Raw genomic sequence first — 26,833 nt, 5'->3', positions numbered from 1 at the left:
CAAGCAAGTGTCCCCGGCGAGGATCGACCTCGAACACCAAGCGGACCCATCAACCGAGGAGGAGGACGAAGCGTTCAGAAGGCTGGGCGCTCTATCCTTTTAATGTTTGCGTCACGGTTTGGGGGGTGGGGGGGGGGGGTTTAAGGCGGGATAGTCCCACAGGCCTCTGGATCTGGCCCGTGATCTAAATTTATCCAAACAGTGCCGCAGCTGCCACCCCCACCCCCCCCCCCCGAATCCGCCAAACACCCCGCCGTCCCCATTTTGATGCCGCTCCCACCCCTGGTCCGATGCTGCCACCTATCCCCAAACCCCTGGTCCGACGCCACTGCTAATCCCCCCACCCCAGGGTGCCTTTGGGCCAATTTGACCAGGCTGACCAAGATGCCATTTTTGGCTCGTCCCGTTTCCCATTCCCTTGCAAATACTTCCTGTCCAGCTGAAGGATCTCAGCCTGAAACATTTCAATTTAGACATGCAGCACAGTAACAGGTCATGAGCCCAGAATACCCCTCTTAACCTTCCAACCCTGGTGGAAACCCACACAGACACAAGAAGAACATACATAGTCCTTGCAGACGCCATTACTGTAACAGAGCTGCGCTGACCTTGCCACCCCATTTCCCTCCACGGTTGTGGCTTGCTCCAGATAGCGCCATCTGTGGTGTTCCCATTGTTCACCCCTACTTCCGTCTCGGCTGGTTGTGTGAACTGGGATTGGATGTCGTTTTGAGTTTTGCTGGTAAACGGAGGCCACAAGCAAAGAAAAAGGATCTATTGTAGCCATTCTCAACTTTTTTTCCGGCTTTGACTGCCCACCCCCCCACCCCGCCTTTTAGGACTCTGCTTAAAGTTTATGTACTCCCCCTTTCTCATGAAGGTTTTTTCTGTACATAAAATATTTGATGATTTCAGTCCGTGACACCCATTAAATTCATTGTGCCCCTCCCCCCCCAAGGAAGGGCTTTGTGGCCCCTTTAGAGAATGGCTGATCTCCAGTGTTTACTGGAGGGATTAATGAAATTTTGGATCTGGTGACACTGAAACTGATTGTTTACTGTTGGAGCTGTGATTTGTTAAATCTTGATTCATCAATTACCTGAATTTCTAACTTGTGGATTTACCCGTCGGTCTATTGTGGTTCTTCCCCCCCCCCCATCCCCCCATTCTATTTTAGGAGGTTTTCTTTGACCATATAAGTGGTCATCGTGTCGGGTTAATGGCCGTGGGTATCACCTCCCACCCCATCTCCCTCTGCTGCCTCATCAGGACATGGGTAGCAGGAAGCGGGAACCTGGTCAGTGGAGCCTGCTGCAGCGGTTTGTAAGATTGTGGTTAATTTGGCAGTGGACTCGAGCTCTGTGGACTCAGGTGGCCTGTTCGCCATAATCCTGAATCAAGTAAAAACCCCTGGGATTCCGGGATTTGAGCAACTGGCAAAAAAAAAGGAATAAAATAACAGGTAAAAAAGATGTGTCAGTTTAAAATTTTAAAAGTAAATATTCTCTGAAGTGACACACAAACCTTTGGTGAAGAGGAGAGCAAGTATTCACTCAGTGGAGTGCCTTGGTCATGGCATCTGTTTGATTTAAAGGTGCGTAAAGCAGCAATGAGGTCGCCCGGGATGAGGTTGGGGGTGACTCACTGCTTAGTCAGAATTTTTGGGGGGGGGGTTAATGATCTATAAAGTTATTGTTCATCTTTCAGGCGGCTCCGTGGAGGGGGAGGAATGTAGGGATTGCTTAAGGTGGCGTGTGAGCGAAAAAAAAAGTTTGAAAACCATTTTGCTTTAAGTTTATACATTCATGCAAGTGAAGTTTGGTCTACGTACAGTAGAGTATTTTTGACTTTTGAAATGTTTATTCTTAATGCACATGTATTAGTTAAACATTATAAGTGTAAGGCTCAAACAACCGGAAAATGCACTTATCCGATAGGTGCAGGATACCAGGGGGTTTTAATACACTACTAAAAATCTCTTACCCAGCTTCCTGAGTTGAAGCACTTTCTGATCATGTAGCTTGGTGGAAGAGGCTACCTCTCTTGGCAGGACTCGCCTTCAGCATACAAGCACTCCTTCGAGTGTGAGCAGATGGCTATCCTGCAGGGACAGGTGCAGCACTGCAGCCTTCCCGAACATCCACTGTCACCTATTATCTTTGCTTGATTTGGTTGGCTGAGGAGATGAATGTAGTGTTCCCTTCCTGGATCACCTGTTGCTTTAGAAACAATTGCCACGTTTGCTGTCTGGATGTTAGTTTGTATGTTGCCCGCCCCTTCGATTCCTGCTTCTGCAATTCCACAAATCTCACTTTTTTTAAAAAAAGAGGAGCCTCTTGAAAGATGATGCATTTTGAAGCCCCAGTTTTCTAGTTTCTGCCTTCCTGTGTTTTCTTTCTGTCCTCCACTCCCCTGATGCTCCCTAGATAAGGAAGGTGACACCTGAGGGGGGGGATTTGCAGCTGGACATTCTGGTAGCATTGGAAGAAGAGCATCTTGTACAATGTAAATCCAGCCTGTACCCATGCTGTGAACCTTCATCAGACCATAGGACAGAGGAGCAGAAATAGGCTATTCAGCCCTTCGAGTCTGCCCTGCCATTCAGTCATTAGTTGGACAGCACTGTTGGCATAGCAGTTAGCACAACGCCTTTACAGCACCAGCAATTTGGACCTGACCAGGGTTTGAATCCTGCACTGCCTGTAAGGGGTTTGTACGTTCTCCCTGTGTCTGCACGGGTTTTCTCCAGGGGCTCTGGTTTCCTCCCACCATTTAAAACATACTGGGGGTGTAGGTTATGGGGTATAAATTGGACGGCACGGACTCCTGGGCCGAAATGGCCTGTTACCGTGCTGAATGTCTGTATATATGTATCTATGTATGATCCATTTTCCCACTGCCCAACCTTCTCCCCTTAACCCTTGAATGGCCTGGATAATCAAGGACCTATCAATCTCACCCCTAAATACACCCAATAACCTGGCCTCCACACTGCCTGTGGCAACGAATTCCACAGATCCACCACCCTCTGGCTGAAGAAATTCCTCTACATCTCTGCTCTAAGCGGATGCCCTCAGTCCCAAAGTTGTGCCCTCTTGCCCTGGACTCTCCCACCCAGGGGAAAAACCCTTTTGACCTCTACTCTTGACCACGCCTTTTAACGTTCAAAATGTTTCAATGAGATCCCGCTTCGTTCTCCTAAATTCCAATGCGTGCAGGCCAAGAGCTGTCAAACGCACCCCGTGTAACCCTTTCATTCCAGGAATCTTTGTGAACCTCCTTTAACCATCTCCAACTTCAGCACATCGTTTCTTAAATGAGGAGCCCAAAACCGCTCACAATACTCCCAAGTGAGGTATCGGCAGTGCGCTATAGTCAGTTAGAACATCTCAGTGATATAACCTTTTCAATGAGAGATGTCTTCTGTAATTTGCAAATTACATGCATGCTTTTTCTTTTGGGTTTGATCGCAGGATGGATTTTTTTTCCCTCCAGCTCTTTGACCTCCTTAACTTGGATTTTCAGACATTGGATCAGCGGTGTCAAAATCATTTCTCTCCACGCGACCTTCCTGAATAATTATTCCCTACCCCTAGCTTCTCTCTTTATTTCCTTTCCTCCCTCGACCATCAGTTTGGGGGCTGGGGTGAGTGGCACGAGGCATCCCGTTCCACTGCAAGCCACTGTTGGCCACCAGCATCTCGCTTAGAGACACAGCAACCTGAGTACTTGCTCAAATTGCCCATCCCTGAGCCTGTTGATAGTCGTGTTGAGTACAAAACTACGGCTCGATCTGATCCAAACTGAGGGCAACGTCCCCTCGTTCTTTTGACCAACGCTGTAAAGGTGGTCATCTCCGATTTGAGGTTGCTCATGAACACTACGCCATAGTACAATGTTATGCCAACTCGTTTATTCCTTTTTTTTTTAAAAAAGTACTGAACCCTCCCTACCTTGTAACCCTCTATTTTCCTTTCATCCAAGTGTCAGTCTAAGAGTCAATGAACTGCCCCTAATATTTCAGCCTCCACCACCACCCTGCCAAGATATTCCAGGCAGACACAGCTCTCTGTGAAATGAAACTTAGCCCTGAAATTCCCTCCCTCCACTTTGTACAGATGCCCTCTGGAAAATGGGCAATGGCCGTCCACCCTATCTCTGCCTCTTCATAATCTTGTAGGCCTCTATCAAGTCTCCTCTCATCCCTCTATGCTCCAAAGTGAAAAGCCCCACTCTGCTAACCTTGCCTCATAAGATTTATTTTCCAATCCCCTGCACCCTCTCCATAGCTTCCACATCCTTCCTGAACTGAGGTGACCAGAACTGAACACAATACTCTTGAGTGTGGTCTCACAAGAGATTTGTAGAGTTGAAAATTGACCTCCCGACTCTTGAACTCAATGAAGCCCAACATTTATAGGCCGCCTTAACTATCCTATCGACCTGCGCAGCGACCTTGAGCGATGATTGGATTTGGACCCCAAGGTCCCTCTGTTCATCCACACTTTTAAGCATCCGACCATTAAGCCTGTTCTCGAGCCTTCTGGTTTGCTCTTGCAAATTTGTCATTCCATGGCTAACTCCATGGAAGCCAGAACCAATTTGAGGGGCTGTTCCCAGAAAAGCCGAGGAAAGACTTCATTGGCAACAAATAGTTGACCCAAGGCAACGTGCAATTGGGTCCCTTGAGGCTCACACGGGCTATGGAGCCAAACTGGAGAGTTTGTTCTCCCCGGGCGTGCACAGTGATCATCCGCGTTGGGGGGGGAGAGGTAAACTCAGTCGAGGCAGAGGGATGATGTGGCTTGCCCTTTACATGATAGCCAAATCTAGACTTCGGTGTTCGTCACGGAATGAGTGGGCAATTGGGGGCTGGGTAAGACAGTGAGTGGGTTGAGCTTTACCACACCAGTTGCCACGAACACGAAGTGCATCCATTCTCCTGGTGTTTTAAAGGGCTGGGCAGATTAGTTCTCTCTGCAGCTTTCAGAAGGACAGGTGATGTCATTGAAATGCACTGTGACTCTCAGGGATGGGCAGAACAGTTGTGGTTTTCCTATCTGGGTAGCTAGAGTTTGGAAGTCAGTCTTGGGGAATAAGAGCTCGACTATTGAGGCTGTGATAAATAACAAGTCAGGTGACCATGAATCTTGACAACCCCAGTGATTGTGGATGCTCTCTTAGTGCACATTGAAGGCTTTGACCAATGGGGTTTGAGCGTGAAGGATGTGCGACTCCAGGAGCAGAGGAATGGGATGGGGCATGGTATTCAATCCTGCTCCAATTTCTCCATCAGTCTCAGGGCTTCCCCATCTTCCCACTTCACCTCGGTGCAGGACAGGCACCACTGTCTTTGTGGGAACCCAGACGAGTGAAACCCGCTCTTTCAAAGGTCGCTCCGAGATCTCGGGTTTCATTCCCGCTGAATTCTTGCAATTCTGCCAACCTTCGAGAGGTCCATCCTGTGGCGTTGGGATTTCGCCATGTGTCCCATCCCAAGCCGCCATGGTCGTCAATCCTCTGGGGGTGGGGGGTGGGAATTAGGGCATTGGGCAGAAGGGGATTGTCGCCAGCGCTGCAAAGAAAATATTAAGAAGTCAGAAACCATGTCCTGTGAGAAATGTTTTCTGCAGGTGGAGATCCCCCACTTGCTTGAATGGTACCTTGACTCCTGGTGGATAATTCCCAAAGCGCCTTGCACATGGAGAGATATTCGAAGTAACCCAGAGCATTGGAATTGGCCACTCAGGTCTTTGAGGATCTCAGTCACTGAATCGTACCTGATCTGCAGCTTGACTTCATTCACTTTCCTCCGTTTCCGATCCGAATCCCCCTCTGCGCAAAGGTCTGTTAAACTCAGCAGGCTGAGTCGGCATTGGAGCTTCAAGGAATAAGGGGGTGGGGGCGACCTTATTCAAACGTGGTCCTGCAGTGGCTTGACATGAGGAAACGTTTTCATTTGTGGGAGAGTTGCAACCAAGGTGGGATAAAGACCAGAAACAAGGGGTTCAAGGAAAACCCATCCATCTCCACCAAAAAAAACCTACCAGAGGAAAAAGTTTTGATCCCTCTGGCCTATGAGACGGGTGTCACTGCGAGACCACGGCCCAAATCCCAGGTGGACGGAAGAGGAAGGGTGTGGCTTTTGGTTTGCCGGTGCCCAACTGCTTCAGTTCTACACCCCATTTCCCTACTGACATGTCTGTTCGTGGCCTCGTGCACTGCAGGGTCGAGGCCACTGGTTAAAACGAAGAGCACCTTGTATTCGGTCTTGGCCGCCTGCAACCAGAGGGCCGCCTCCACGGATGCTGCCTGGAATGCTGAGTTCCTCCAGCCTCTGCAGACTCCTAGCTTGGCGCGTTAGGTTCTGACGTTAAGGACCTTGGCCTCGGCTGCCGAGAGTCTGGGGTGGCCTCCCTGTGGCCACTGTTCAGCCAAGCAAGTTGGAGGAACCACATCTCATCCGTCTGGGCACCTTCCGACTGGGTGGCATTAACATCGACCTCCAGTTTCTGTCCTCCCCTCCCCATCTTTGATCCCTCTGTCTACTTTTTCCCCCTCCCCCTTTCACCTCCTCTTTTCCTCTCCTGTCACAGAGTCAAAATCAATTCTCGCCTCTCTTATCCTATCCACTCAACACCTTTTGTTGGTCTGGACTCCTTCCCAGCCTCAGTCTTTATTGTGACACCTTCCAGTTCTTTGCCTATACCTGAGTAAATGCTCAGGTCTGAAACATTGGTAATATAGCTTTACCTCATACGGACGCTGCAAGTCTGGCTGAGTTTTTCCAGCACTTACTGTGTATTTTTAAGGCTATCATTACCACAAGGCTGATGTCCCGGATGCATTTGGAACAACAGGGCAGTGTGGGGGTGGCCCAAGTGGTAGCTAGTAGACAGGTTGGGGGCCTGGTGGAGAGGTGGGGTGAGGGAGCAGATTGGAGGGGGGTGTGGATTTAACGGCAGGGTAATTTGCTCCACAGCCAATGGAGATCTTTGTGGACGACGAGACGAAACTCACCTTGCACGGTCTACAGCAGTATTATGTGAAACTGAAGGACAACGAGAAGAACCGCAAGCTCTTTGACCTGCTGGATGTTCTGGAGTTCAACCAGGTAGTGGCGCAGCCCCGTCCCCACCCATCCCCTCCTGGTGGGTGGGCTCTGTGTTTGGGGGAGGAGGGGAAATGGACTGTAGTAGGGAGCAGGCACTGAAAGGGCAGTTCAAGGGTGGCCCCCAGCACCAGGCACCCGCTCCGGATGTCCCGTGGAGTGGCAGGGTTAATGTGACGTTGTTCGAATCCAGTACTCTCTGTAAGGAGTTTGTTGATTATCCCCATGTTTGTGTGGTTTCTCAGGTGCTCCAGTTTCCTTCCACCCTTTCAAACGTACCAGAGATTGTTGGTCAATTGGGTGGAATGGGTTCGTGGATCATTTATCACGTTATATGTCTAAATTAAAATTGAAAGCTTCCTTACCATGCTGGAGCCCCAGGTTCCATCCCGGCTTCGGCCGCTGTCTATGTGGAGTTTACACGTTTTCCCCACGCCCACCCCACTTGATGCAGTTTCCTCCCATAGTCCAAAGATGGGCAGGCTGGTAGGTTAATGGCCTGTACGCTGTCTCTGGTGCACAGGAGAGTAGCATGCTCTGGAGGGAGGATGAAGATGTGGGGAGAAATGGGATTTGTACAGGATTGCCAGAGAGTTGTGGAGCTGTACAGCACAGGAACCAGCCCTTTGTCCCAGGCAAGTCCCATTTGCCTACAGTTTGGCTGCATCCTTCTAAACCTTCCCAATATATTAGATCAGCACAGATCAGGCACTTTGGCCCTCGATGTTGTGCCAACCCTTACATTCCTTCATGAAACCATAGTATTAAACCCTCCCTACCCCATAACCCTCTTTCTTTCATCCATGCCCCCAATGTTTCAGCCTCCACCACCATCCCCGTCAAGGCATTCCAGGCACCCACAATTCTCTGTGTTTATATTAAAAAAATCTTCCCCCTGACGTCTCCCCTAAACTTCCCTCCCTTCACTTTGTACAGATGTCCTCTGCTGTTGTCTGATCCTGCCCTGGGAAACAGGTGCTGGCCGTCCACCTTATCTATGCCTCTCATAATCTTGTAGACCTCTATCAAGTCTCCTCTCATCCTTCTACACTCCAAAGAGAAAAGTCCCAGATCTGCTAATCTTGCTTCATAAGACTTGTTTGCCAATCCAGGCAACATCCTGGTAAATCGCCTCTGCACCTTCTCCACAGCTTCCACATCCTTCCTATAATGAGGTGACCAGAACTGAACACAATACTTTTTAAGTGTGGTCTTACTAGAGATTTGTAGAGTTGCAACATAACATCTCTACTCCTGAATTCAACCCCCTTATTAATGAAGCCCAGCATCTCATAGGCCTTCTTAACTATCATATCAACCTGCGCAGCGACCTTGAGAGATGTATGGCTTTCCACCCCAAGGTCCCTCGGTTCATCCACACTCTTAAGTAACCGACCCTGTACTCAGCCTGTGGCTAGACCAGTGTTTATTGCTCATTCCTCTTTGTCCCTGAGAAAAGCACTGTGGCCTCTGCCTTGAGTTGCTGCAGTCCTCTGAAGGTGCCCTCGTGGTTCTATCGGGGAGGGAGTTCCAGGACTGAGACCCAGAGACATAAGGCATACTTCGGAGTGGGGGGGGGGGGTGGGGAAGGGGGTTGCAACCAGTGTAGTTCCCCTGGTACCTGCTACCCTTGCCCTTTGTGCTGGCGAATTTGGAAGTTGTTCTTGACGCCCCAAAGGGTAACTACAGTGCATTTTGCGGTTATTACTGGTTAGACCTCACTTGGAATGTTGTTCCGTTCTGGTCGCCTCATTGCAGATGTAGAAGCTTTGGAGTGGGTGCAGAGGATATTTACAGAATGTTGCCTGATTGGTGAACGTGTCTCACGAGGCCAGGTTAGCAGAGCTGGGGCTTTTCTCTTTGGAGTGAAGAAGGATGAGAGGGGACTTGATAGAGGTCGACAAGATTCTGGGATGCGTAGGCAGGGTGGACGGCCAGGGGCAAGAGTAGCAAACTCCAGAGGATATCTGGACAAGGCGAGGTGGCGTCAGGGGTAAGTGTTTTGGTCAGAGAGTACTGGAATGTATTCAAAACACAGAGTTACTGGAGAAACACAGCCGGTCTCGTAGCATCCACAGGAGGTAAAGATATGTTACTGACGTTTCAGGCCTGGGCCCTTCCTCCTGTAGACGGTGCGAGACCATCTGAGTTCCTCCAGCATTTCTGAATTTTGATTACGATCACAGGTGTGGAATAAGTTGGTAGTGGAGGCTGGCGCAATAGGGACTCATGAATGCAAGAAAGATAGAAAATTTAAACTACCACTTGACCCATTATTATTTTTATTGGGATATACCACAAAGTTGACTTTGGATTTAAAATTAGACAAATTTCAAATGGCATTTATTCAGTTGACTTCAGCAGTTGCTAGGAAATGTACAGTGATTACATGAAAGAATGAAATTGAATTAAATATCCAAAGGCAGCATACTGAATTGAGATTTTGTATTCCCTTAGAAAAGATCACTTATAATTTGCGTAATAATGACTTTATTAAAATGTGGAATCCGTATTTGAAATGTGTAGGTTTAGAAATATAAATGGTTTTGTTAGATGGGATTGGCACTATCCGCGGTGTTAAATTACTGATAAATATGTATTTTAGCTCCATTTATTATTATGTTTTGGGGGGTAGATTGGGGGAGGGAGGTACATAGGGAGAAAACTTTGTATGATTGTTACATTTTACTCTATATTTGAATTTTAATTTTTGTTCAATAAATAAAGTTTAATTAAAAAAGAGAAAAATAGAGGGTTATGGGTGTTAGGGAAGGGAGGTTTTGATTGTTGAGTGGGTTTGCATAATCGTGGTACAGCATCGTGGGCCGAAGGGCCTGTACTATGCTGTTTTATGCAGCCACTGTGAGTCGGTCGTGGAAGGAACTAGCAGTTAGTTTGATAACAGTCTGTTGGGTTTCTTGAGAGTTAAGTTATACGGAGACGCTAGATAGGCTGAGAATTCCCGACCCCCCCCCCGTCTCCAAGGAAGCTGAGGGATGGTGTATAAAATCATAAGGTAAATAGTCACAGGCTTTTTACCAAGGTAGGGGAGTCTAAAACGAGAAGGCATAACTTTAAACTGAGGGGCAAGAAGTTTTAAAAAGGGATCCAAGAGGCACCTTCTTCACATAGAAGGTCGAGGGTATATGGAACGAACTGCTGGAGAACGTGGTAGAAGCTTACAAGTACATGGATAGAAAGGGTTAGGGCAAGTGGTATTCAACCTTTTTTTTTCCTCCACTTACATACCACCTTAAGTAATCCCCTACTTAACAGTACCCATGCCATCGGTACACTGTGGTTAGGAAGGAATTACTTAAGATGGTATGTGAATGGAGAGCTGGGGGGGAGTATTGAGAACCACTGGGTTCAGGAGATAGGCATAGGTGACACCAGCTCAGGTGGCCAACTTGGTCACGGTGGATGATTTGACCAGAGGGCCATGCTTCCGAGTGGGTATGAATTGCTGTGGAAGGGTGCTTGCTTGCGCGAACCCGAGACCATGGCAGGCTTCCCTCCCAGACAACTGGGGTCCATCTCTCTGCAGGTGGTGATCTTTGTGAAGTCAGTGCAGCGCTGCATTGCCCTGGCCCAACTCTTGGTGGAGCAGAACTTCCCGGCTATCGCCATCCACAGAGGCATGCCCCAGGAGGAGAGGTCAGTGACTCGAGACGGCCAGCAGGCGGGAGGGTTAAAATCGGTGTGAGCCCCCGCTCGTCACCAAGCCCAGAAACTCGTGCCTCAGGAGTGGACCTCTCGTCCCAATGTGCCAGTGTTTGCCCTTTCAAAGAGCGTGACATGATTAGCGCAACCCTATTACAGCCTGGCGACCTGGGTTCAAATCTGCTGCTGCTTGAGAGGAATAGATACATTCTCTCCGTGTCTGTGTGGGTTGTCTCCGGTTTCCTCCCACCGATCAAAAACGTACCGTGGGTATAGGTCAATCAGGTGTAATTGGGTGGCACATGCTCGTGGACCAGAAGGTCCAGTTACTATGCTGTATGTCTACATTAAAAACAAATTAAAGTATCTCAAGCCCGCATCTTGAATCTCCAGTTGCTATGAATTCCGGATTACATGAGAACAGGAGTTGACCATCCAGCCCGTCGAACCTGCTCTGCCATTTAATAAGATCATGGTTGATCTGTTCATGGAGCACTTCCCCATGACCTTCAATTTAAAAAATTGGCCCCCCACTTTCCAGTTCTTCACTGACACTGGAAACTTGCTTTTTCATTAAAAACTTCTTGACTGCCTCCAAGTGGTTGGTTGCCCTCTTCGAGAAGAAAGGGTCAAGATGCAGCATTGCCAACGTGCATAGTGACAGGAGATTCAGCCCCTCGAGCTGATTATTGTCACTGAATGAGAGTGGGTAATCTATTATCTACCCTATATACGTGTGATTGTCAATGTGATGCAATAGTCTACCCTCCCACACCCTGGCTCTTTTTGGCCCCAATCGCCTGCCCATCCAAGCTCCTGATGCCTCGGCCGCCTGTCCGAGCTCCCCTGATGCCCTGACTAGCGTCATGTAATAAAGACAGTGCAATGGTACATGGACTTTGTTCTTGTCTGCCACAAAGCAGAAATGGCCTGAAGCACCTCTTACAGTCAGAGAAAGAGAAGCTAAAGAGTGTCGCCCCTCCCTAAGTCCTAGATCTTCCATGAATTTTCCCCCAGGGCTCCCGCAGCCCTCAGCAACCCAAGCTCCGGGTCTGGACCTCCAACACGATCAGGAACCCTTCGGCACCCTCTCGCATCCCAGTTTCGATACCTGGCACCCCCTTCAGCTGGTCTCCAGCAGTCTGCCGCCCAGTGTGAATCCCTTGACTGTGGTTGCCAACAGCCCGTGTGGGTTTCCTTGCCACGAGTCACCCTCAGCCCATCTGTCGCCTGTGTGTGTCTTTTATCGCAGAACCCCCCCCCCCCACTACTGGGGGTCACTGTACCCCAATCTTTCTCTTTCTTGTGCTACTAATTTTTCTTTTTGAATCTTGTATTTATGGAATTGTAATTTACAGTAAATTTTACACCTTGTTCTGCACAACACTGCTGCCGCAGGTCAAATAATTTCATGACACGCTCATGATAATGAGCCTGGATTCACCAGAGGAGGAGGTTGGTGTCGGCCATAGCGGAGCCTCTTTGTGTGTCATTACAGGGTGCTTTCCTTTCGTTCTCTTTTTCTGCAGGTTGTCCCGATACCAACAGTTCAAGGATTTCCAGCGGCGGATCCTGGTCGCCACCAATCTGTTTGGCCGGGGAATGGATATTGAGAGGGTCAACATTGTGTTCAACTACGACATGCCAGAAGACTCGGATACCTACTTACACAGGGTACTGTGCTCTTCAGTGTATCACAGGCAGCGTGCCACCCCACTGTCACCAATGCTGTATCTTCCCCTGCTTGGGTAGGCTGGGCTCCATTCCCCAGAAAAGGGGGCTGAATTCTGACCTGACAGATGGGCAGATCTGTTGTATTTGTTACCACAGGCGGTTGTGGAAGCCAAGCCATTGGATGTATTTAAGGCAAAGGGACAGCTTGCTGGCATTTTCTCATTCTTTGATGAAGGGCTCAGGCCCGAAACATTGGTTGTGGATCTTTGCCTTTGCTACATGAAGGGCACTGTTTGACCTGCTGAGCTTTTCCAACATTTGGCGTTTTTTACTTCAACCATGGTGTCCACAGAATTTTATCATTTACTTAAGGCAGAGAATGACAAGTTCTTGATGAGCGTCAAAGGTTATGGGGAGGAGGGCCGGGCAGTGGGGCTGAGTGGGGAAATGGATCAGCTCATGATTGAACGGTGGGATAGACTTGATGGACTGAATAGTCTATTTCTGCTCCCATGTCTTATCTGCCTACAGATGCACTGAAATTCCTGCTTCAGGTGTGCGAGACGCACAGTGACGAAATATAAATTAAGTTACTGCATATACCATTGAGACAGAAAAAGAGATGATAAATTTAAATTTTTAAAAGTGTGAAAACTTCCTCAGGAGGATGCGGAGCATCGGTACAACACCAGAAACCCTGGCAAACATTTCCACAGAGGTGCGGTGGAAAGTGCTGACACGGTCTGGTAGGGGGGGACACCAATACCCCTGAGCGCAAAGCCCTGCAAAAGGTAGCAGACCCAGCCAGGACGTCACAGGCAAAACCCTCCCCACCATCGAGAACATCGACAGGGGAACATTGGCGTCGGAGAGCAACAGCGATCATCAAGGACCCTCAGCACCCGGTGCACGCTCTGTTCTCGCTGCTGCCATCAGGGAAGAGGTGTAAGTGCCACAAGACCCACACCCACCAGGTTCAGGAACAGCGGCTCCCCTTCCAACATCAGACTCCTCGACGACAAACTCAACCAGAGACTCATTTAAGGACTCATGCTCTTTATTGATTTTCTTTTTTATTCTCTCTGTGTTACACAGTCAGTTTGTTTACATTTGTTACCTGTTTTCCGTTCTTTATCTGTTTACACGTGGAAAATGCCAGAGTCGCTGTAACAGCAACACTGACGCTGGTATGGACCCGCAGGGAGCGGAGACACAGTGCTCCTGAGGGGCCCATAACTGCCGTCAGCTCCGCACAGGCTTTGAACTGCCCGCTAAAGGAGCCAGCGGCAGTTTTATTGAAAATCCCGCGACCTTGTGGTCTGGACCCAAGATGGCAGCGCCTCTGATTGACAGCATCCAGGAGGGGTTGCAGACTCCAGGAAATCACTAAAGTGTGATTGGAAAATCCCATGGTGATTTTCGTTAAATCCATAAAATACACCCAAAAGTTTTCAGGAAGCAAAACCTTCACTGTCTGATGCAATCAAAATCTTTTTTTCCCCATGGTAGGAAATGAGAAGAACAGAGGGTTCAAGTGAGATCAATTCAGATCGGAACTCTTCATCAAGAAGAAGAGGGTGGAGGAGTCACGTGATGGAGTAGTGGCCGGACGGTGAACTCCAGCCCTCTCCAGAAAAGTCGGGAAAAACAAAGGAAAACACAAAGGCACAGAAATAAAAGTTACAGAAAAGTGAGTATAAAGTTGGAAAGAAGATGGCGACAAAAAAAGAAAAATTGAAAGCAACGGTAAGAAGAGAGGAAGAGAAGACAAAGGAGGAAAAAGGTGAAGGCCTTACCTGTCCGAAGAGGCCCGCTGCGGAGAGAGAAACCCGCTCCCTCAGGTCGGTAAATAATGGACTACAAAAATGGCTCGCAGAGCCGAGTAAAAGTGCGCGATGCGAATGAAAAAAAACACACCGACGGGAGGGGGGACCAGCTGGGGAGTCGATCTCCACAGCCGGCAACGACAGCTGCAGAACACCTGCAGCAAGAAGAGACCACAGAAGACAATAGAAACAAGAAAGAAGAGGAGGAAAGGGCAACAAAGAAACAACAGATGGTCAACCCAGAGGAAGAAGAAGAGGAAGAGTACGGTGAAATAGAAGAAGAAAAGAAAGGCAAGGTAAAGGATATACTTGCTCTTATTAAAGGATACATGGAGTCATTTAAAGAATGGCAAACACAGGAATTTAAGGATTTAAGAAAAAGAATAAACAACACAGAAGAGAAAATAAATAAAATGGAGATGACCTTAACAGAAATGGGAAAGAAAATGGACAAGATGGAAGAGCGGGCAGTAGCAGCAGAAATGGAGGTAGAAGACTTAAAAAAGAAATTGGAGAAATCTAATAAAAAACTAAAGAGACACAAGAACTACTAGCTCAAAAAATAGATACAATGGAAAACCATAACAGAAGAAATAACATAAAGATAGTGGGCCTTAAGGAAGATGAAGAAGGCAAGAATATGAGGGAGTTTATAAAAGAGTGGATCCCTAAGACCCTAGGATGTCCAGAACTACAGCAAGAAATGGAAATAGAAAGGGCACATAGAGTATTGGCCTCTAAACCACAACCACAACAAAAACCAAGATCTATTGTAGTAAAATTCCTAAGATATACTACAAGAGAAAAGGTACTGGAGAAGACAATGGAAAAAGTAAGAGAGGGCAACAAACCACTGGAGTATAAAGGGCAAAAAATCTTCATTTATCCAGATATAAGTTTTGAACTCCTAAAGAAGAGAAAAGAGTTCAATACAGCAAAGGCGATTTTATGGAAGAAAGGGTATAAATTTATACTAAAGCATCCAGCGGTATTGAAAATATTTATTCCAGGACAACAAAACAGACTATTCTCGGATCCAGAAGAAGCACGAAAATTTGCAGAACAATTACAAAAATAGACTGAGGGAGGAAGACGGGTAATGAGAGTAAAAATGATCACGATTGATATGTATGCGGGTAAAGAGGTATAAGAGTGAATAGAGACAATGAGCATACATGAATGTATCTGTACTTAGAGGAAAATATAGATAGTATAGACAAGAATTAATAAGGGAAGGTAATGGAATAGAGAGAATAAGGAGGGAATTAAAAGAGTGACCTTTGTGACATATGAAAAGTGAAATCTTTTCTGGGGGAGGCTGGTGGGGGGGAAGTAGCGGTCACTGCAAAATCAGTTGACGCTTGCGAGTGGATTCGCAAATCCAAATGGAGAGGGGAGATGTGGTTGTCCGACAAGGGATAAAGGACAACTCAGGAGGTGAAGGGGAGATTGGGGATAAATAAGATAGAAATAGGAGAATAAGGAAAATGTTGGATGTTGTAGGAATGTTGTCCTATAAAGTGTTGAAAATAAGAAAACAGAAATGGAAAAGGAGGAAAGGTAATGATGGAAAAACGGAAAGAGAAGATAAACAAAATATAAAAGGGCTACGCTGAACTATATGTCTTTAAATATTAATGGAATACATAACCAAATTAAAAGGAAGAAACTACTAAATTTAAATGAATAAATGTATTCCATTAGAAAAAATAACATATAGGTTAAGAAATAATATTGAAATATTCGAACAAGTATAGGAGCATTACATTAAATACAATAGCGAAAACCTACCGGGGACAAACATTACCTAAGTTGATGGAAGGAGAAGGAAAGAAAAGAATGGACTCAGTAGAATTTCTGGTGTAATTTTGTTGAATGACAACATTGTCTGACTGGCTTAATGCAACCTAGATTGTATACCTAAAATGGATGAGAGGGGGAGGGTGGGGGGGGTGGTTTGGGAGGAAAGGGGGGGGGAGAAAAAGTCACTGTATATGTGTGAAAAAGAAATAGTGTATATCATGGCTAATGTGATTTATGGTGTGAAAAATAAAAAAATTTAAAAAAAAAGAAGAGGGTAGAAAAGAGGTGGACTTGGCGGAAAGGGGTTAGATGGGGCAGGGCTGGTGCACCAGGGAGGGCTGAAGTGTGACGGACAAGTGGGGAGGATGAGAGGCAGAGTTTGGGAGATCAGATGCCAGCAAAGAATTTGTTTATTACCATCTGACTACAGGTCCAGCCCGATAGCATTTCATTGGAACATGGTGGACATCATGCATAATAATCACATACAGGATAGAATTTAACATAAATATTTTGGCACAATTTACTCAGTTGGAGGTGAGGTGGAGAGCAAGGACGGCTTTCATGGCTTGCAGAGGGATCTGGACGGCTGGAAAAATTTGTTACAAAATGGCAAATGGAATTTAATACAAATGAGAGTGAGGTGTTGCACCTTGGATGGACAAACCAATGTAGGACAATAAATAGTCGGGCACTGAGGTGTGAGGTGAAACGGATCTGGGAACACTGATTCATAGTTCCTTGAAAGTGGCATCACAGGTGGATGAGGTTGCAAAGAGAGCTTTTGGCATCTTGGCCTTCGTAAACCAAAGTGTTGAGTACAAGAGCTGGGGATATAGAAACATAGGAGCAGGAGTAGGTCATTCGACCCTTCGAACCTGCTCCGCCATTCAACGAGATCATGGCTGATCTTAAAGTTCAGTACCCCGTCCCCGCCTTTTCTCCGTAACCTTTAATACCCTTATACTGAAGAAATATATCTAATTCCCTCTTAAATATATTTAATGACAAGGCAGTCATTGCCTAAAGAAATCTCTTGGTGCCTGTCACATTGACCACCGCCAGTGGGCTGATAACGCCTCAAAACGTGCATCTTGGCGCCTCACAGTTTGGCGGGCAGCAACCTCCTTTGAAGAAGACCGCAGAGCCCACCTCACTGACAAAAGGCAAAGGAGGAAAAACCCAACACCCAACCCCAACCAACCAATTTTCCCTTGCAACCGCTGCAATCGTGTCTGCCTGTCCCGCATCGGACTTGTCAGCCACAAACGAGCCTGCAGCTGACGTGGACTTTTTACCCCCTCCATAAATCTTCGTCCGCGAAGCCAAGCCAAAGAAAGATATTTAATGAACCTGCCTCTACTGCCCTCTGTGGCAATGAATTCCACAGATTCACCACCCTCTGGGTATAGAAATTCCTCCTCATCTCGGTCCTAAAATGGTTTGCCTATTATCCTCAAACCATGGCCCCGGGTTCTGGATTTTCCCATCATTGGAAACATCCCATCTGCATCCATTCTGTCCAGTCCTGCCAGAATTTTATATGTCTCTATGAGACCCCCTCTCAATCTTCTAAACTCCAGCGAGTACAATCCCAATTTGCGCAATCTTTCCTCATAAGTCATTCCTGCCATTCCAGGTATCAGCCTGGTGAATCGCCTCTGCACTCCCTCCATTGCAAGAACATCCTTCCTTAGATAAGGTGACCAAAACTGCACACAATACTCCAGGTGTCGTCTCACCAAGACCCTGTACAGCTGCAGTAAGGTATCCTTGTTCCTATACTCAAGCCCTCTTGATATGAAGGCCAACATACTATTTGCCTTTTTAACCGCCTGCTGTACCTGCATGCTCGCCTTCAGAGACTGATGTACAAGTACCCCTAGGTCTCTCTGCACTTCCCCATCTCTTAATCTATTGCCATTCAAATAGTAATCTGCCCTCCGGTTTGTATTACCAAAGTGGATAACCTCACATTTATGCACATTGTAGTGCATTTGCCATGTATCTGCCCAGTTCCTCAATTTATCCAAATCACACTGGAGCTTCCTGACCCCCTCTTCCGTGCACACAACCCCTCCTAGCTTAGTGTCATCTGCAAATTTGGAGATATTACATCCAATCCCCTCATCCAGATCATTAATGTAAATTGTGAACAGCTGGGGTCCCAGTACAGATCCTTGTGGCACCCCACTGGTCACCGCCTGCCACTCAGAAAACGAGCCGTTTATCCCAACTCTCTGTCTTCTACCTGCCAGCCAGTTCTCAATCCACATCAATACTTTGCCCCCAATCCCATGAGCCTTGATTTTGTAAGCCAGTCGTTTATGCAGGACCTTATTGAAGGCCTTTTGGAAGTCCAGGTACACCACATCCACCGGCTCTCCATCTATTTTACCTGTCACCATCTCAAAGAATTCCAATAGATTTGTCAAGCACAATTTACCTTTTGTAAATCCATGTTGACTCTGTCCGATCCCTTCTCTGCTAGTCATATGCTCCGCTATTACATCCTTAATAATGGATTCCATCATTTTGCCCACTACTGATGTAAGGCTCACCGGCCTATAATTCCCTGCTTTTTCTCTACCCCCCTTTTTAAATAGTGGGGTAACATTAGCTACCCTCCAATCCATGGGTACTGATCCTGAGTCTATCGAGTTCTGGAAAATAAATCTTAAAGCATCTGCTATCTGAATGGCCACTTCCTTAAGAACCCTAGGATGTAGACATTAGACATAAAGTTATGTCGACATTAGTGAGGCAAAATTTGGAGGATTGTGTGCAGATTTGGTCACCTAACTACAGGAAAGATATCAATAAGTTTGAGAGGGCAGAGAAGATTTACTAGGATGTTGCCTGGACTTCAGGAACTGAGTCACAGAGAAAGGTTAAACAGTTCACGACTTTATTCCCTGGAGCGTAGAAGAATGAGGGGAGATTTGATAGAGGATACTTAAAATTTATGAGGGGGATCGACAGAGTAAATGTAGGTCGGCTTTTTGCACTGAAGGTAGGTGAGATTCAAACCAGAGGTCATAAGAGCAAAAGGAGAAAAGTTTAGGGGGAACTTCTTCACACAGAGGTGGAACAAGCTGAAGTTGTGAAGGCGGGCTCAATTTTTACATTTAAGAAAACTATGGACAGGAGGGGTATGGAAGGCTATTGACTGGGTGCAGGTTAGGGAGGTGAGGCAGAAAAATAATTTGACAGACTAGAAGGGCTTGTTTTCTGTGCAGTAATGTTCAATGGTTACAGGCCACCATTCATTAATCTCACAGCCCGGGGGACTTGTATGTGCACCTCCTCATTGATAATGGGTCAAACCATTGAGCTGCAGGCTGCCCAGGGTAAACATGAGGTGTTTGCGCTGGGGAATGAAGCAAACTGAGAATAGCCAGGAAGGGAGGGAAGCTGGAACAGCTGCCAAGTTGAGGCTCAAGATGGCTGTCACACACATGGCACAAGGCGTCTCCCCATTCCCCTCCCCCGACTCCAGCGTCTGCAGGGGTAACAGCTGAGCTAAGCAATGCCCATCCTGCCTAATTCCCTCGTCTGTGTTACAGGTGGCCAGAGCGGGGCGGTTCGGGACCAAGGGGCTGGCCATCACCTTTGTGTCAGACGAGAACGACGCCAAGATCCTCAATGATGTGCAGGACCGCTTCGAGGTGAACATCAGTGAACTGCCAGATGAGATTGACATTTCCTCCTACAGTGAGTTTTCGACACCCTCGTCTCATTGGGGTGGGGAAGGACGGGTGTGCGGAGGTTTCAGTTCTACCACAAGCAGGGGACGTTCCCTGCTGGTTTTTTCATTTACATTTCGTGTTTAAAATAATCTCGATAAAGGGCCCCAATCCAAATAGGTTGACTGTTTCTCTTTGGGTACCTCTCTGTTCTCTCAGGAGGGGAGCATGGTGAGCGCCATGCTGTTACAGCGCCAGAAACCCGGGTTTCAAATCAGTGCTGTCTGTAAAAAATTTGTACGTTTTCCCCATGTCTGTGTGGGTTTCTTTCCACCGTTCAAAATGTACCAGAGTTGCAGTGTAATTGGGCAGCACGGACTCTTGGGCCGAAAGCACCTATTAAATGGTCTGTTTCATTCAGGTTCAATGCTGTCATGGTCACAATCAATCTTCTGTTCTTTCCCCCTGCCCTATTTTTGTCCCTTCCCCACTACTCAGCACCCTCTGCCTTTCCCCCCCCCCCCCCCAAATCTAGTGATATGCCTCAGGGATGGGTGCTGGGACTATTGTTGTCTTTTTGTCTGTTCTTATATCATTTATCTGGTTGATAATATGGTAAATTGGATCAATGAGTTTGCAGATAACTCAAAGGTGTTGTGGACAGCGTAGAAGAGGCTTTCAAAGCTTTGGACCAGCTGGAAAAAATGGCAGATGGAATTTAATGCAGATGAGGGTGAGGTGTTGGATTTTGGAAGGACAAACCAAGAAAGGACGTACACAGTGAATGGTTGGGCACTGAAGAGTGTGGTAGAACAGAGGGATCTAGGATTCCCTGAATGTGGTGTCACGGGTGGATAGGGTTGTAAAGAGAGCTTTTGACATATTGGTCAGTGGCATGAGGGAAAATATTAGTTTGGCTTGGACTAGAAGGTCCAAAGACCCTGTTTCTGTGCTGCATTGTATGGTTCAATGGTTCTCCAGCTTACTTACTGTTTGTTTCCTATTTCCTCCCCGCTCCCCCCACTTGCTTTTTTTTTATTCGGGTATCTGCCCATTACTTGCTATCCCTGATGAAGGAGGTCAGCCCGAAACAGTTAACTTTCAATTGCCCTTCCTGGACGCTGCCTGACTGGCTGAATTCGTGGCTTCAGTTTTCCAGCATTTGTGGCCTCTGATTCCCTCGCAACCATCTCATTGTAAAACTGAAATTTAAATTAATTTAGACATACAGCATGTTAACAGCATCTCACTACACCTAATTGACTCCACCACCACCACCCCCCCCCCACCCCCCCGGTACATTTTGAACGGTGGGAGGAAACTAGAACCCCTGGAGAAAACCCACGCAGACACGGGGAGAACGTACAAACTCTTTACAGATGGCACGGGATTCGAACCCCCCCCCAGTCCTGCTCGTTGGCACTGTAACCGCGTTGTGCTAAATGCTACGCGAACCAGGCCATCCTCTTAAACTTTGGCCTCTGCCACGTGGGTGAAATTTATTATCTTCCCTATTACGAGACTCTGGGGGGGCTCTTTTGCCTCTGTTTCTCTGACTATAACTTCTGCCGATGGCGAATTATGTCTGCCTTACAGCAGACCAAAAGCCACTTGGTGTAATACTCCTTTTATTAAATGACAATAAATTGAATCTTGAGTTTCTTGGCAGTAAACCACAATTTAACTTTCTTTTCTTCCCTTCTCGCTTCCATTTTCCCCCTCTCTCCTCTTCCAGTTGAGCAGAGCAGATAGACGTGGGCCCACACATCCGTCTTTTATTGCCGTCGAGGGACAAATCTCCCCAGGTCCGACGCTGCAGACCACACCATTTTACGTTGATGTGCACCCACCGGCCATGATGATGAAAATGGCAGAATGTAAATACCTTGTGTTCAGCTGCATTTGACAGCGAGTGACATGTTTCGTTACATAAACTATTTTTAGAATTACTTTCCTCCTTCCTTTATCTGTGATCCATGTTTTGCATGGAGGTTTTGACTTGCTTTTACACTACATCAGTCCTGCCTGGCGCTGAATATTTGAATAGAAAATGTGTTCCAGTGATAACATTAAAGAGAAAATTCCTTGGTACCAGGAAATCGTGTTGTCAAATCAAGTCAAGTTTATTGTCATCTCATTGTACAAGTACAGCCCTACGAAACAGTGTTTTCTGGTCCTTGGTGCAAAACACGCAGACACACAACCAGACATAACACACAAACACTACATAGGCAGGCCAAGTATTTAATCTATACAAATAAATATTGTTTCATGAATATGAGAGTCTCGGAGGGTTAGTGTGAGAAGTTCCTTTGGACATTCAGCGTTCTCACTCCCCGTGGGAAAGAGCTGTTTCTTGGCCTGGTGGGGCTGGCTCTGATGCTCCTGAGCCTCTTCCCCGACGGGAGCAGCTGAAAGGTGCCGTGTGTTGGGTGAAAGGGGTCCTCAATGATTTTGAGCGCCCTCTTCAGGGAACAGTCCCAGTAGATCACGCCAATTGGGGAAGGGGGCGGGGAGGGAGGGAGACTCCATTGATCCTCTCTGCCACTCCTAGGGTCCTGTGGATTGACCTGCGATCCATTTTTCTGCAGCAATTGTACCAAACAGAAGCAGCCGGCCACGACACTCTCGATAGAGCTCCTGTTGAAGGTTGACATAATTGTAGCCGGTAGCCTTGCTCGCTTCAGTCTTGTTTGGAATTGTTGCGCCTTCCTGACAAGTGAGATGTTGAGTGTCCACATAGGTCACTAGTTTGGTGAACTCCAAGGAAATTGGTTCTCTCCACTAGAGTTGTTGATGTGTAGTGGAGGGTGGTCATTCCTGGTCCTCCTGAAGTCCATGATCATCTCCTTTGTCTTGTCCACATTGAGTCACAGGTTCTAACTCCCACACCATATCATGAAATTTTCTCATGCGACTCATCAATGTTGAGATGAGGCCAACTACTGTTGTGTCCTCCACCGCGCCTCCCCCCCCCCCAAGGGATTTAGCGCAGGTTTTCGTTGGATGCCCCATGGACCGAGATGCTGGATGGGGCATCGCGTCTGCAGGCAGTTTGGCCCCTCCCGTTTCCTCTCCACACCAGGGCCATCGCCCAGGCTTGTGTTTTTAAAGAACGGTTCCCTTGGCCTTGTGAAGGTCATTCGGCCCCGGTGGTGGCTGAAACCAACAAGTCCGTGGTGAATGAAAGTGCTGGAGAAACTCAGCAGGGTACGCAGTGACCAGAGGAAGTAATGGGTGACCAATATTTCGGGACCTGAGTCAAACCAAGTGTGGGGACCCAGACCTGGATTGGAGACAGTGCCTGTTCTTTGAGAGAGGAGGTGACAGGCCAATGCTAGAATAGCAATGACAGGTATGAGAAGCTAGATATAACTTTCAGCAGTTTAGCTGCAGATTGTTGCCTGTTTTGTGCATTTACAAGGAGTAACAGAAGCCATTCCATCCCCTAATACTGCACAACCATTCAGTAAAGTCATGACCTAACTTTCATCTGGACCCTACTTTATTTTTTTTTAGCAAAGGAGAGGCCCTTTGGCTCTCAATGTTGTCCCAACCCATATATTCCTTAAAAAAAAGTACTAAGCCCCCCCTCTATTTTTCTTCCATCCATGTATGTGACTGTCTAAGAGTCTCTTAAATGCCCCTAATGTTTCAGCTTCCACCACCATCCCTGGCAAGACATTCCGGGCACCCACAACTCTGTATTTTTGAAAAAAACTTAACCCCAGACGTCTGCCCTAAACTTCCCTCCCATAACTCTTAACAGATGTCCTCTGGTTTTTGCTATTCCCGTCCTGGGAAACAGGTGCTGGCCATCCACCTTTATCTCTGCCTCTCAGAATCTTCTAGACCAGGGGTGGCCAAACCAGATATTTAAGAGCCACAACAATCATGTGATCACAAGCCATGCCCACTAGAACCACCATTGTGAGCACCAGCTCGTACGATTCCAATCTCAGCCAATATATTTCTGCAAGTGGCACATTGCACATCAAAGTGCTCCATGTGGCTCGGGAGCGGCGGTTTGGCCACCCCTGTTCTAAACCTCTATTAAGTCACCTCTCATCCTTCTTCACCTCAAAGAGAAAAGCCCCAGCTCTGCTAACCTTGCCTCATAAGACACATTTTCCAATCCAGGTAAATCTCTTCTGCCCCCTCTCTGTAGCTTCCACATCCTTCCTGTAATGAGCTGACCAGAACTGAACACAATACTCTTAAAGTCCGGTCTCATCAGAGATTTGTAGAGTGGCAACATGATCTCTTGACTCTTGAACACAATTTCCCATATTAATGAATCCCAGCGACCCATAGGCCTTCTTAATTATCCTATCAACTTGTGCGGCGACCTTGGATTTGGACCCCAAGGACCCTCTGCTCATCCACACTGTTAAGTAACTGTTAAGTACTCAGCCTTCTGGTTTGTCCTTCCAAAATGCATCGGCCAGCACATTTCAGGATTGAACTTCCATCTGTTACTTTTCCACCCAACTCTGCATCCTGTCAATATTCTTTTATAACCTTTGACAACCTTCAGCTCCATCCACAACTCCTCCAACCTTCATATCATCTGCAAACTTACTGACCCATCCTTCCACTTCTTTATCCAGAGCAGGGGTCCCAGACAAAATTCTTGCAGTATTCCACTAGTCCCTAAACCGGCAAGCCCATTTGTTCATCCACGTAGCCAGGGCTCCTGCCTTTTGTTCCCTCCTGCTCCAGCTCCACGTCGAATGGATTCAGTGACTCCATCTCCACAGCTCCCTCTAGTTGAGAATTAAAAAAACGAGAAGACAGGAAGGCTCAAAGCTCTGAGTCGGATTGATTGCCTCAGTGGAGAGTTGGTAAACCATGGGCAAGTTTGGGATGAGCGATGAGATATTTAAGTCCTTTAACCAAGAGGATGGTGGATCCCCAGGTTGATCAAGGCATTCCAGCACAGTGCAGGCCCTTTGGCCCTTGAGGTTGTGCCAACCTATATAAACCTATACAACAATCTAAACCTCCGACCTCACACCCATAACCCGCTATTTTTCTTTCATCCACATCCCTAAGAGTCTCAAATGCCCCCATTGCTCCAGCTGCCTCCGCCACCACCCCTGCCAATGCATTCCAGGCACCGACAAATCCCTGTGTATTTTTTTTAAAAACATGCCCCTAACGTCTCCTGAAACCTTCCTCCCTTCACTTTGTACAGACATCCTCTACTCCCACCCTGGGAAACAGGTGCTGGCCACCATTCTTATCTGTGCCTCTCAGAATCTCTATTAAGTCTCCCCTCATCCTTCTGGGCTCTGAAGAGAAAAGCCCCAGCTCTGCTAACCTTGCCTCATAAGTCGTCTTGGTAAACCTCTGCACCCTCTCCATATCAATGAGGTGACTAGAACCGAACACAATATAAGACTCCAGAACAGTCATTCTCAACAGGGATGATCCTGCTCCTCTGGGGGCCACGGACTGAAATTATTAAATACTGTTCATATTTTTATGTCGTTGGTAGGAGAAGAGTACGGTAGAAACCAACTGCTTCACAGAGAAGGAGGCCATAAACTTAAGCCAAAATGTCTGCCTGAAAGATCTCCCAGTCTGTCCAACCTCGCTGTATCATTCAAGGCCTCCAGTCCCAGCGACATCCTGGTGGATCTAAAGGGCCTTGTGAATGGTGGGGGGGGGGCGTTAGGGCCGGCAGGACGGCGGCGGCACTATCCGCCCCAGTAGCGCGGATCTCCTAGTGGGCACCCATTTCAATTCTCCATCCCATTTCCCTTGCTGACTTGTCCATGGCGTCATTCCAGGTGGCACCCCGGCCGCCTGTCCTTCATGTGGCCTGGAGGAGATGGTGCATCGTGCCCACCCGAAGGGGCTGCTCCTCAAATTCTCGCGCCCTTGATCTTCGGCCACCCAATGCGGAGATTGTGGGGGGTGGGGGGGAGGGGGGAGAGTGAAGAGATTGGGGGTTGTCGCTGGGCCTGGCCAGGGCAGCCATCCGCGAGCCGAGGTGGCGGGCAGTCAAGGGTTCAGGGTGAGCTGATTGGCCCGCTTTTGGGGTTGTGTCCGGGCCCATGCAGTGTTGGAGAGGGAGCATCCGGTGTCCGAGGGGACGGTGGGCAAGTTTCGGAAATGGTGGACCACCCGCCCCCCCAACTAGGGGATCGAGTGTGATGTCGGGAGTGCAAACCAGATTTCAATCTGAATCTGTAAAGTGTATGTAACAGAGGGGTGGTATTGATTTGCCATGTATCGCTGATGTTTTACAATGTAGATAGTAGTTACCATTTATGCTGCCATATAGGACCATCCAAAGCTTATAATTTTCACCTTACAATCAGGTCGTTTCAGAATAGAGCAGGGGTTCTCAACCTTTTTCTTTCCACTCACATCCCACCTTAAGTAATCCCTAGGCTGTCGGTGCTCTGTGATTAGTAAGGGATGGCTTAAGGTGAGTGGGAAGGGAAGGTTGAGAATCACTGCTCTAGACCCAATAGTTATTTTGCTTGAGAAAAATTGTCAATGACCCATTTCCTTTGAAGTTCTGCACATAACGAGTCAATTAGGTACAATTAAAACAGTGGTTTTCAAACTTTTTCTTTCCACCCACACACCACCTTAAGCCATCCCTTACTAATCACAGAGCACTGATGGCATAGAGATTACTTAAGGTGGGATGTGAGTGGAAAGAAAAAGATTGAGAACCACTGGAAAAGAGACAGTGCTGGCAAAAGGTATCAATTGGATGTGATAAGGGGAGAGGCAAAAACTGATTATGTCTGTGCCAGAGGAAGAGACCGAGCTGGGGGAATGCGACAGGGTTGCGGAGGGTGGGGTTTAATGAAAGGCAGAGAAGTCGATGTTGATGCTCTCTGGTTGGAAGGTGCCTAGTCAGAAGACAAGGTGTTGTTTCTCCAATTTGGAGGTGGTCTTGGTCTGGCAGTGCACGAGACCACGGACAGACACATCGGCAGGGGAGTGGGATGGGGAATTGAAATGGGTGGGAGATGCCTGCTTTGGCGGCAGGCAGAGCCAACACCGCCTCCATCTTCCTGCCGGCTCCGATGCCATCTCGTGCATCA

The 26,833-nt window shown here is 47.5% G+C and overlaps 1 protein-coding gene across 7 annotated transcripts in view; it reads left to right on the top strand.

The window, feature by feature from the left end:
- The window catches only part of ddx39b (DEAD (Asp-Glu-Ala-Asp) box polypeptide 39B), a 67,452-nt gene that overhangs the window by 31,171 nt on the left and 9,448 nt on the right, over nucleotides 1-26,833 (top strand). For 5 of the 7 annotated variants that reach the window (XM_069919454.1, XM_069919450.1, XM_069919453.1 and 2 more), the window contains 5 exons: nucleotides 6,983-7,114; nucleotides 10,659-10,768; nucleotides 12,304-12,448; nucleotides 19,644-19,791; nucleotides 21,499-21,712. In XM_069919454.1, the coding sequence (XP_069775555.1) occupies nucleotides 6,983-7,114; nucleotides 10,659-10,768; nucleotides 12,304-12,448; nucleotides 19,644-19,791; nucleotides 21,499-21,515 (552 nt within the window). In that variant the 3' untranslated portion in view covers nucleotides 21,516-21,712. Of the gene's footprint in view, nucleotides 1-6,982; nucleotides 7,115-10,658; nucleotides 10,769-12,303; nucleotides 12,449-19,643; nucleotides 19,792-21,498; nucleotides 21,713-26,833 lie in introns of those variants that run through there. The other 2 variants (XR_011351900.1, XR_011351899.1) reach the window with 1 other exon arrangement.

The sequence above is a fragment of the Narcine bancroftii genome, chromosome 2 (assembly GCF_036971445.1).
Source record: "Narcine bancroftii isolate sNarBan1 chromosome 2, sNarBan1.hap1, whole genome shotgun sequence".
In the NCBI taxonomy this organism is placed as follows: domain Eukaryota; kingdom Metazoa; phylum Chordata; class Chondrichthyes; order Torpediniformes; family Narcinidae; genus Narcine; species Narcine bancroftii.
The sequence above is the reverse complement of the archived record's forward strand: the minus strand, read 5'-3'. Positions and strand labels throughout refer to the sequence as shown.